Source organism: Gracilinanus agilis, chromosome 6 (assembly GCF_016433145.1).
Source record: "Gracilinanus agilis isolate LMUSP501 chromosome 6, AgileGrace, whole genome shotgun sequence".
NCBI lineage: Eukaryota > Metazoa > Chordata > Mammalia > Didelphimorphia > Didelphidae > Gracilinanus > Gracilinanus agilis.
The window spans coordinates 65001873-65014372 of NC_058135.1; the positions used below are offsets into that span (position 1 = coordinate 65001873).

Here is a 12500-nt window from a genome sequence, read left to right on the forward strand (position 1 = left end):
CATTCATTACTCTCCCCTGCTATCATTTTAGCCAATCTGCTAGGTATGAGGTGATACCTCAGAGTTCTTTTGATTTGCATTTCTCTAATTATTAGAGATTTAGAACACTTTCTCATGTGCTTATTGATACTTTTGATTTCTTTATCTGAAAATTGCCTATTCATGTCCCTTGCCCATTTATCAATTGGGGAATGGCTTGATTTTTTTATACAATTGATCTAGGTCCTTGTATATTTGAGTAATTAGACTTCTGTCAGAATTTTTTGTTATAAAGATTTTTCCCAGTTTGTTGTTTCCCTTCTGATTTTGACTACATTGTTTTTGTTTGTACAAAAGCTTTTTAGCTTAGTATAATCAAAACCATTTAATTTACATTTTGCAATTTTTTCTAACTCTTGCTTGGTTTTAAAATCTTTCCTTTCCCAGAGATCTGACAAGTATTCTATTCTGTGTTCACTTAATTTGCTTACAGTTTCCTTCTTTATATTCAAGTCTTTCACCCATTCTGAATTTATTTTGGTGTAGGGTGTGAGATGTTGATCTAAACCTAATCTCTCCCATATTGTTTTCTAATTTTCCCAGCAGTTTTTGTCAAATAGTGGATTTTTGTCCCCAAAGTTGGGCTTTTGGGATTTATCATACACTGTTTTGCTGACATCACTTACCCCAAGTCTATTACACTGATCATCCCTTCTGTGTCTTAGCCAGTACCATATTGTTTCGATGACTGCTGCTTTATAGTATATAGTGTTTGTCCTATTTCTATAGTTTGTGACAAGGAGAAGTATGAAGGGCTTGATATGAGAGGAGTGAATTTGAATATAACCAAGGTGAACACTGTTGAAGAATGTGAAAAACAATGTACAAATCATGTCTTCTGCCACTTTTACACTTATGCCACACAAAAGTTCTACAACCTGCAGTTTCGGTGAGCAACAATCTTCCTAAAGATTCCGTTAAGGTTTTAATTTTTGACACGACTAACTCTTTTAAAAAACCAAATGAAGGACTTTCTAATCTCACTTTTCTCCTTGGTCTTGAAATAGAAGCTATCATTGTGGTTGGGGCTAAATCCTTATGACATCTCCCATGGGAGACAGAGTAGTTCAGTGGAGAGGGCAATGGCATAGAAAGAGACTACATTTTCATGAGCATGATATGTAAATGATCAAGTATAATTCATTGGTTGGCCTGAAAGCATTCTAGTCTCCTCTCTGTCCAACAAATGTCCCTTGTTACAATTCTGTCCTGGTTCATAATTCTGACTATACTGCACTGGACAGAAAATTCAGAAGAGTTGAGACAAGACAAGTTAACAAGCGCTTACCAAGTAGTGGGGACATAAAGAAAAGTAAAAAAAAAAAAAAAAAACAGAACAAAAACAACTATCTTTGACCTCAGGGAATTCACAGCTTAATGGGGGGAATAACATACAAAAAACCGTGATTAAACTAGAGACCGACAGCACAAATTGGAGATGATAATAGAGAGAAGAGACTAGAATGGGAAACAAGAACAATGGAGAAAAATAACAAAATGGTCCCTTTCAAGAAGTTTGCATTCTACTTTATCAATACAAAATATTTTGTCATCTCAAGTGACTTTCACAACAACCCTGTGAAATGAACATTATAAATATGATTGTGTATTATTCTGCTTAAAAGATGGGAAAACTAAGGTGCATTAAAGTCAAGGAAATTTCCTAAGACCACTCATCTATTATTTATTGGACTGAAGACACAAGCCCTGGTGTCCTGATTCTCCACTACAGAACCCTTTCAAACAGAAAATGTGATTTTTCTTCTCTATTCTAGGCTAAGCACAAGCTTTGTTCAAGGCAATGTTCTAGGCATGGTAATGTTGTAAGAGGTAGAGGGGGATGTTATCAAAGCATAGATTTCTAGCTTAGTAGTCCTGTTTGGGACATGATCCCACAATGACACACTTGAACCCATACCTATTCCTATTCCTATCTATTCCTTTGTTCTTTCAATCATTCTACCTATCTTATAGTTTCGAAATGCTTCATCTCTTGTGTTGCTCTCATTTTATTGCCATGATTATCATTACTGTAATTTTCTATGGAGATGTGCCGAGGGATGTGATAAAATGTCATAGGTGGAAAAGTTAAACATAGCTTTTTTCATTTCGTGACTTTGGGACAATATTCAGGAAGCAAAGAACAGATATGATACAAAATCATCAAGGAGCTTTCTTTCCTTCTTGCTCAGAAATACATGTCTGCTGAAGCACAGCCAGTCAGGAACCCCCAGTTCCATCAAGATGTCGGATGGCTTGGTGTCAGGATTCTCCCTGAAGCCCTGTGGACTTTCTAATTTGGGTAATTCACTTACAAATCCATCATTCCACATAATTTCTTGTATAGAAAACAAGGTGCACTTGGGCAGAGCTTATACCTAATGTGGCAGGGATCATAGCTTCCTATTACTTGGACCAGGGGAGAGATAATTCACTTTGAATTATTGAGAGGATTATCTCTGCTTTTTATTTTAATTCATATTTCTCTAGATATTATGAATTATAGTAATATTATTAAAACCAGAGAAGGTGTTGCAAGACCTACCTAGGGGTCTGCTTTCCCTTTTCATCAGCCCTCATTCAATATTTTTATGCTGATCCCTCTTTTCCCAGGCCATCCATTCCAGTCCCAAACTTCCTGGGGTCATTCTCTCAACTTCCTTCCCATTATCAAAAGTTAACCTGGTTTTGTGTGATTTCTCCAATGGGTTATAATGGATTAACACAACTTTCAATATTACTGACAAACAGAATGAAGGAAAGGCTTTTAGTATCGTTGTGGATTCAGAGCAGTAAGGGACTTTAGAAGTCATCAACTCCAATTTCCTTATGTTATAGTCAAAGAAACTGAGTCTCACAGAGGTAATATGATTTACCTGAGGCCAGAAGGTGATTAAATAGCAAAGCCAGTATTTGAACCCAGATCCTCTTGCTCCAGGTACAATCCTCATCACTCTTTTAAAGATGTTGTTATATCTCAAGGGAATCTAGGGTACAAGGAATTAATGGAGCTCATGCTAGGGTGAAGGAAGTCATAGGATCTGGGAGGAAGGGGGTAGATCTCTGTAAGAAGAGTGACTTATTCACCTAGTATACTTTATTTTCCATAGTTGGCAGGAGGAAGAGTTGATTACCACATTCTGGTATCACACAAAGGTCAGGTAAATTTAGGGAGCCAGGCTGTTTGCTCATCTGTTAGTTTTTTTAAGAAGTGACTAAACCATGAGGAAGAAGACAGGTTGAGATCCAAAATTCATAGGGCTAAGCAAAGGTTCAAGAAGGGGAAGTCTGGAATGTATGAAGGAATATGAAAACAAAGCAATATGGAACAAAAGTCCTAAGTTATGTGACTGAAGGACAATAAGAGTGATGGTTCATTGACTGATTCAGACATTTCTTGTGACTCTTCCTCTTCTAGTACTTTAAGGGGATTGTTTTCATCCATATGTGATAGGACTGAAAGGTAGGACAATTAGATAAATGAGTTTTGACAGGAAGATTGTCAGCATCCCTTATATATCACTTCATCCTCAACTTCAGCTTTTGCCTTTGTAAAATTATATCCTGAATCTTACTCAGTGCTTGGCACATAGTAAGTATTTAAATGCCTGCTAGTTGATCAATTATAAGACTATCCTTGAGGCAAATTAAGACATTTGAATGGAGATTTTTGAGAGAGATCTGAGAGAATAGGATATGATAGGCTGCCTTTTAATTCATGTTAGGATTAAAAATCACTTAAGATCTATGACCTAAAGATAGCTATGCTTACACGCTTCCTTCTTCAACTTTCTGGTTTGGCTATACTAATTTTGCAATTTATCAGTACAATCATTCATTTAACCTTCAAGTGAAGCTGCTCTCTCTCTTCAAAGTTACCAACAATCTCTTAAATGCTTGGTCTGATGGCCTTTTCTCAATGTTCATCCTTCCTGACTTTCTGCAGTTTTTGACACTATTGACAATCCTCTCCTGGATTCTTTCTCCTCTCTGGGTTTCCACGTTGCTGCTCTCTCCTGATTCTCTTCCTACCTGTTTGACTGATGCTTCTCAAGAATCCTTCTTGGAATTTTCATCCAGGTTACGCTCACTGACTATGGGCATTCCTCCAAGTCTCTATCCTTGAGCTTTCTTTTGTTCTCCTTTACTGTCTTGCTTGGTAATATGTTGGTTCCTTATTCAGCCCTACCTCATCTAACTTCCAGATTTATATCCTTAAATACTTTTTGGACAGCTCAAACTGGAAATCCCTTAGGTATTTTAAATTCAACATGTCCTAAACTAACTCAATTATCTTTCCCTCCAAACCTTCCTTGGGGTGTCTCTTTGCCAAAATCTTTAAAACCTCAGCACACCCATTGGTACTCATCTCACCTGGTGTCTCTGCCTCTTCCAGCAAAAATCTCCTAGTTATGGTTCTACCAGAAAATCCAGAGGATAAGAAAGCATTTCAGGAAAGATGAAGTGGTCAATAGTATCACATGATGCAGAAATCTTTTTTTTTTTTTTTAAACCCTTACCTTCCATCTTGGAGTCAATACTATGTATTGGCTCCAAGGCAGAAGAGTGGTAAGGGCTAGGCAATGGGGGTCAAGTGACTTGCCCAGGGTCATACAGCTGGGAAGTGTTTGAGGCCAGATTTGAACCTAGGACCTCCCACCTCTAGGCCTGGCTCTCCATCCACTGAGCCACCTAGCTGCTCCCTTGATGCAGAAATCTCAAGTAAGATAGGAATTTTAAAAATAGGTCATCAAATCTAGAAATTATGAAGATATTAATGCTCATGAAAAAATTAGTATTAATGTGGTTATGGGGAAAGTGGATAGAGTGCTGTACAGTCTCTCACATAGTTAGTGCTTAATAAAGCTTGTTGATTTCATTAAATGTGACTTACACATAAAAGACACTCAGTTAGTACTTGCTGAATCAATCAGTCAATCAGCAAGTAAATATTAAAGGTCCACAATGTGCCAGGCACTGGGATTACAAGAACAAATGGATTCATCTCTTCTAATTAGCCTGGTTATATCCCTCTTAGAGAATTTGATGGATTTAGCCTTTGGCATTTAAGCTCTGCATAATCAGTCTGATACTGTTTTTCCTGAGAGAAAACACAGTTGTTGTCAATGATTTAACTTCCATGTTTTTATTGAAATTTACAGATAGGTTTTTAGAATTGATTAGATAACGAGAAATAAATACAAATGGAATTAAGCAACAAGTTTAATAAAAGTGATAATCAATGAACTTTCTCCTGATCAAATCTAAATTTGCTTATTGTAGGCTCTATAAACTCTGGCATTTATTTTCTTCTCTTTATTGAGTATCATTAAGTCCTAAAAGCCACAGAACTTTACAGCTGTTAGGGACTGTGGGGATAATAATTAACATTTACTAAGCTTGGCAAGACATTTTCTTGTGTGTGTTACACATTTGTTCCTGACTCCCCTCCCCCCCAAAAAATCCTAGGATGTGTTATTATTGTCCTTATTTTGCAGATGGAGAAATTGAGGCTAAGAAAAGTTAAGTGATTTGCCCAAGATCACATAGTGTCTGAATCAGGATATGAATTCAGGTCATACTGATTCCAAGTCCAATGCTTAATCCACCCTGCTACCTCACTGCCTTATCTTAATACATGTTCAATTAATAAGTTATATAATAGTTTAAGGATCCATAACTTCATCAGTGTGGGTATTTCCTCTACTAAAGAAGAATGTGGTATCTTCCTTCTTTATATTTAGCCTATAGTTTACTATCCTTTAAAAATCGATCACCTAATGCAGTGGTTCCCAAACTTTTTTGGCCCTTTCCAGAAAAAATATTACTTAGCCCCCTCTGGAAATTATGAAACTACTTATTGAACTCAGAATAAAATGTAATACAAAAAAAAGTGTGGCCATCACTGCCTCCCCTGGATCGCTGTAGCACCCACCGGGGGTGGTGGCACCCACTTTGGGGATCACTGACCTAATGGCTAATTTTCTGTTAATAAGTCTCTCTGAATTTATATAGCCCAGTCCATACTTCAAGCCTTTCCAGATTAGAAGAAATTGGCAATTCCTGGCTTTTGCCATAGAAATCAAGGTTTTACATCATGAGGAGGCACTTAGAGAAGAAGTCAGTGAAGAATCATGGCTAGCTGTAGAAAATTAGCTCAAAGTAAATAATAATTCATATTTTCCAGTGCCTGAATTATGGGTCTGACTAATACAAAGGAGAACTGAGTATGTGACAGACAGTCTATGGAATAATTTGTTATTTTTCTGAATTTTAAATAGGAGTGAAAGAATAATGGGGGTTAGCAGATATTGGATCAGTGCTCTATTATTACTGGAAAATCTGCCTGCCTTAGATAATTAAGAATTTGCTTGTGTAGCAAATATGAATGTCTGTCTTCTTTCAAATGGAATAATTAACATAAAGAAATATTTCTGGTTGTAGCCTAGACCATTAGAAAGAGCAGTAGCCTTAGAATCAGAAAATGTAGAGTAAAATCCTATTTGCCCTGATGCTTACTTTCTATAGGACATTGAGCAAATCATTTAAAGTTTCTAGCCCTCAGTTTCCTTATAAACTGAGATGGACCACATGGCCTCTTTAGTCTCTTCTCACTCTAGATCTGATTTTTTAAAAGATGGACTCTCCATCTTATCTCAGATCAAAGTACAGGTACTACATGCTTTGGTCCTACTTTTAATTAGTAAATAACTTTTGAAGTGTTCTATTTCCACCTGGGGCCAATTTGCTCCTCCTTTAGGCAACCTAGAGGACTCCCTACTCTCAGGGGCTCAATTACTAATTAATGCCAAACTTAATGTGGACACCCACATCTTCATGACCCACTGTAATTCCAAATCCTGAAGTCAAAAAATCTACTGGCCTCACCTTACTTAGTAACTGGAATTACAGACATAGACTATCACTTCTAGCCCAACATCTGATCCTAAGTGAATTGAGTTTCAAAGGAACAGTGGATTCATGTCATAACTCTTTTGAACAATAATACAAATGGATAAGAATCAATATAATTTTAATATTATTTGTTATGAATTAGTATATTAATTAAAAAGCATTTATTAGTGCTCAAGATGTGCCAAGTACTGTGCTAAGGTTCTGGGAATGTAAAGAGAAAAAGAAGAAAGTCCATGATACCAAAGATTTACATTCTAATTGGAAGAGAAAACACATAGAGAAGTGTATATCAGCAGGGTCTATAGCCATGTTGGTGAACCTGTGGCATGTGTGCCGGAGGGGACTGCTCCCTTTCCCCTCTCCACATGTGCCTGAGGACATTTCTCCCATCACCTGCCCCTCTGCCCAGCAATCCAATGAGAGCACTTCCTCCCTCCCTTGTCTGCGGTAAGGTGGGGGGCTCAAATGCAATGTGAGGTTTGCAATTTGGATACTCAGCCTCTAAAAGCTTCGCCATCACTGGTCTATAGAAAGGTTCAAAGGTCCTAGACATACAAGGTGAATCAAGACTTAGAAATATTTCAGATGCAACAGTAAGTCTGCTCTGTGTGTGGAGGGGACTGACACCTCCACTGGGAAGGTTGGAGTGAGATGAAGAATTCTCTAGCTGGGATGGTAGTCAGAATCTGGTAAAGAAAAGGAAGGGGGAAGGTTGGGATTGGGGTTTGGACGTTTTAGGTTGGGAAGGGGAGAAGATGGTCCCCTGCCCAGCACCACAAAACATAGCATGTGTAATTCTGAGTTGTGAATTATATTTGTGCCTTCACAGCTTGCCCAATGACTGTTTTTCAAGATCTCTCATTTTCTGGTGAAAATGTTGGCAGTGCGATTGCCCCAGATCGTTTTGTATGCCAGACTATTTGTACCTACCATCCTAATTGCTTATTTTTTACATTCTATACAAGCAACTGGCATATAGAATCACAAAGGTATGTGGGATTTCAGTTATTATTTTGTAATTTTATAGTCCTCATTTTTAGAGATTGTCTCTTTTGAAAACAGCAAGTAGTGCTGTGAATAGATGACTGGCCTTACAGTTAGGAAACTCTTACATGAAACCAGTTGCTAGTTGTGTGTCCCTGAGTAGGTCATTTAGCTTTCCAAGGTCCCAGGCAATTTTTTTAAGACTATCAACTAAAAACAAATTTCTAACCCGCATTGTGGCCTGGAGTTATTATAACTTGAGTTCCCTACTCTAATGAAATCACAGGGTTGAATCAAAAGCTTTCTACAACAAAACTCTGAGCAGCAGAACGTGTTGGAAGCTTAGTGAGGAGAAGTCAGTACTCCTCCAACCAAAGTCCTTGATTTTTCTTCTCCCAAGCCCAGTTATCTCAGTAAAGCCTTTATTTGAGATCAGTGTCAAAGTCTACTTATCTTCTGTCAACATTACAAAATTCTAGTCCTTAAAGTGCCTCTGGTCACAATTAAAAAAAACCAAACAACCCAATAATGATCCCTCTGTCACTGAAGAAGAGCTGTATTTTAGGTGCTTTCATACTTATTTACCTAGTGTTTCTCAAGCTCTTTTCAATTTCCTTATAGAAATACGTGTTTTCTTAAGACATCAAACAGTGGAAAACCAAGTTCTGAAATACCACAGGACAATGCTCAATCAGGATATAGTCTTCTAATCTGCGATTATGTGTCTGGTAATGTGGTACAATAAGAAAACAATAAATGATGAGTACAAGGAAGTTGAAGGAGTTAGACTGGATGGTCGACAAGGTTATTGTGTGGTTCAGAGGCTTGGAAGCTGTGTACTGGTACATAGAAATATTGAGTTCGTAGGATCAGCTGTTTGAAGGTGGAAGAGATTATCCAGTGCCAACCCTTCGTCTTACACATGAGTAATTGAGGTATAGATGTGTTAAGGGCCTTGACCAGGGTCACACAGATTATGTGTCTGAGACAGCATTGAATTCAGTCCTTTCTGGTTCTACTCCACTACCCGTGAATACTAACTAGTCATGTAACTATGATAAATCACTTAATTTTTCTGAACACCCAATTTCTCGTCTGCAAAATGGAGATGATATTTGTAGAGAAAAATAACACGGATGAGTGGATAGACAGATGGTTTCAGAATCAAGACGTCCTGGGTAAAAGTTCTGCCTCCGATTTTTACTGGCCAGGTGGCTCTGAGCAAGTCCCCTAACTTTTCAGTGCTCCTTATAAACTTTCAGAGCTGGTGCTTATCTCTGTTGATGGGAATAATTTCCTTATACCAGTGAAATGAGAGGAGTGGAAAGGGAGGGAGGGAGAAAAGAGAGAGTCAGAGACAGAGAGAGGGAGGAGAAAGAGAGAAAGAAAGAGAGAAGTAGAGAGAGAGGCAGAGAAGAGAGAATCAGAGTCAGAGAGAGGGGAGGAACAAAGGGAGAGATAGAGGGAGAAGTGGGGGAGGGAGAGAAGAGAGAGTCAGAGACAGAGGAAGACATAGAGAGGGAGAGAGAGAGAGAGAGAGAGAGAGAGAGAGAGAGAGAGAGAGAGAGAGAACAAAGTTATACTTGTATATTTAGATAACTAAGTGTGCCCTGAATAGATTACCAGATCTGGAGTCAGGAAGACCTAAGTTCAAATCTTGTTTCAGATTCTTATTAGCTGTGTGACCCTGAGCAAGTCACATAACTATTCTTTACATCAATTTTATCATTTGTAAAAACAGGGATAACAATAATACCTATCTCCCAGGGTTGTTGTGAGGATAAAATAGGATATTTGGGGGGCAGCTAGGTAGCTCAGTGGAGTGAGAGTCAGGCCTAGAGACAGAAGGTCCTAGGTTCAAACCCGGCCTCAGCCACTTCCCAGCTGTGTGACCCTGGGCAAGTCACTTGACCCCCATTGCCCACCCTTACCAATCTTCCACCTATGAGACAATACACCGAAGTAAAAGGGTTTAAAAAAAAATTTAAAAAAATAGGATATTTGTAAAACACTTTGCAAATCTTAAGGTGTTATATAAATGCTAGCTATTATTATTTGTGTGTTTTCCAGGTTACAAGTCTTTGACTAGCACAGACCAAAGCCATTCGGAATTTTATCATGGCATGACCTTTGAAGGGGATGAGTTGGAAGATGTCTATGTTCAAGGACATGAAGCTTGTCAACAACATTGCACAAACACAATCCGCTGTCAGTTTTTCACATATACAAGCCTCAGAGGAGAATGCAAGGAAGACAAGTATGACTGATTTTCTTTTTGAAAACTAATAAATAAAATTCTTGCATGTATTTACCAAGTATCTGAGCCAATATCTTTAAAAAAAACACCTTTTTTCCTTTTCTTTTCCTCTTCCCTCCTTTCTTTCTTTTCTTTCTTCCTATTTTTCTTTTCTTCTTTTTTTCCTTTCTTTCTCTTCTATGAATCTTTCCAGGTGTAAATGTTCCTTAAAAATATCTTCTGATGGTTCCCCAACTAAAATAATACATGGGACAGGAGGTATTTCTGGTTATTCGTTAAGACTACGTAAAGCTCCAAGTGTCTCTGGTAAGTAAAGTCTTCGTTTTGCCTTCTAACTGTAATGAGGCATCTTGTTATATTCTAATTCAATTAATCCCTTTCTTTTGAATGTACCCATTATTTTGAATTACCTTAAGAGTAAAGGTTCTCTGCTTTATTAATTAGCTCATTCTGGGCACTGGCTTCAGCACTTCTTACCATCAGAAGACTCAAGTTCAGTTTCAAATTCTAGCACTTTCTCATTGTGTGACCTTGGGCAAATCATTCTCTCTGAGATGCAGCTTTCTCATCTATAAAATGGCCCTAGTACCATCTCCCTCATTTGTTGTCAGTTTCAAATGAGATAATGTAGATAGAATGCTCCATCACTTTCTATTCTGTGGAAACGTTATCTGCATATCACCTCTCATTGCCACTGTGATTCTTTCTAGTGTGCAAGATCCAAAGTGGAAGAGTTACGGGAGGAAAGCCAGCTTCCCAGAAAGAATGGCCATGGCAAGTCTCCTTACAAGTCAAACTGAGAACACAGAGTCATGTATGTGGAGGCTCAATCATCGGGAACCAGTGGATCTTAACAGCTGCCCATTGCTTTGATGGGTGAGTACTAGCTCTGTCTGTTGAGATTCAAATAGAAGGGTGAGGAATATTGGGGAACGTTTTGCTATTACCATGTTGGTTCCGTAGGGCATCATTTTCCTTCTTCCCTTGGCTTCATATTCCCTGCTCTTCAGTTTTAAATGTGTACCAAGCTGAGTACATCTTACCATATTTTAGAGAATTGATTTACATTTTACATGCAATGTAATATGGTCTCGTTAACTTGGATTAATTGGGGGAGAAGGAAGGAAGGAAGGAAGAAGGAAGGAAGGAAGGAAGGAAGGAAGGAAGAAAGGAAGAAAGGAAGGTAGGAAGGAAGAAAGGAAGAAAGGAAGAAAGGAAGGAAGGGAGGGGGCAAACTTCCTAGCTGTGTGAGCCTGGGCAAGTCACTTGACCCCCATTGCCTACCCTTCCCAATCTTCCACCTATAAGTCAATACACAGAAGTTAAGGGTTTAAAATTAAAAACAAACAAACAAACAAACAAAAAAGATGCTGTAACTTAACACATTTCAGATGGATTTCACTGCTTTTAGTAGCTATGTTGTTCAGTGGTTAGAACTCTACACTTGGATATAGATCTGAGTTCAGATTCTGCCTCACTATCCCTATCTCACACTGGGCAATTCTCTTGCCTACTTTCAGCTTCAATTTCTTTATATATAAAATGGAGATCCCAATAACACCTGTCTTTCAGGGTTGCTGTGAGAATCAGCCCACCCATCAGTCAACAGATGAACATTTATCAAGCTCCTACTTTGTGCTCAGTGCTGGGGTTACAAAAAGAGGCAAAAGATAATCCTTGCCCTAAGGAGCTCCTGATCTAATGGGGGAGACCAAAAGCAAACAAAGAGATACAAACAATCTATATATGAGACAAAAGGGAAATAATTAAAATAGAGGAGGTACTAGAATTAAAAAGGGCAGGAAAGGCTTCCTGAAGAAGGTAAGATCAAATGAGAAAATATATGTTTAAACCATTTTATCAACCTTAGAGTACTCTATAAATGCTAGGCAGCCACTCATTTACTAAGACATCAGATATCGGGGACTACTGCCATTGGCAGAAATCAGGTACCAAAAATATGATACAGGAAAAGATCAGTTTAGTTTTTTTCCTAATTAAATTATACAATTTCCAAAAAGAAATGGAGTTTATTCAAATATGTCAAGGTAATAATATGCTGAAAAACTGATCACTTTCCTAATTTGGGGGAAGGGAGGCAACAGAAAGACGAAAGACCATATCAGAGTTTTAAATTTGGGAGTAAATGGGGGCATCCTGGACATTTAAGTATTTTTTTACATACATATCTTTTTTTTTTTTTACCTCTAGCCTAACATCACCTGATATTTGGAGAATTTATGCTGGCATTTTAAATCAATCAGAAATACAGGCAGACACTCCTTTCTCCAGAGCTAAAGAGATT

The 12500-nt window shown here is 38.0% G+C and overlaps 1 protein-coding gene across 1 annotated transcript in view; it reads left to right on the forward strand.

Moving 5' to 3' along the window:
* The window catches only part of KLKB1 (kallikrein B1), a 29151-nt gene that overhangs the window by 8800 nt on the left and 7851 nt on the right, over window positions 1–12500 (forward strand). The window contains exons 4-11 of the mRNA XM_044682428.1: window positions 769–928; window positions 2232–2341; window positions 7784–7943; window positions 8560–8666; window positions 10009–10195; window positions 10389–10501; window positions 10906–11071; window positions 12407–12500. The exon at window positions 12407–12500 is cut by the window's right edge and continues 82 nt beyond it. Of these exons, the coding sequence (XP_044538363.1) occupies window positions 769–928; window positions 2232–2341; window positions 7784–7943; window positions 8560–8666; window positions 10009–10195; window positions 10389–10501; window positions 10906–11071; window positions 12407–12500 (1097 nt within the window). The remainder of the gene's footprint in view (window positions 1–768; window positions 929–2231; window positions 2342–7783; window positions 7944–8559; window positions 8667–10008; window positions 10196–10388; window positions 10502–10905; window positions 11072–12406) is intronic.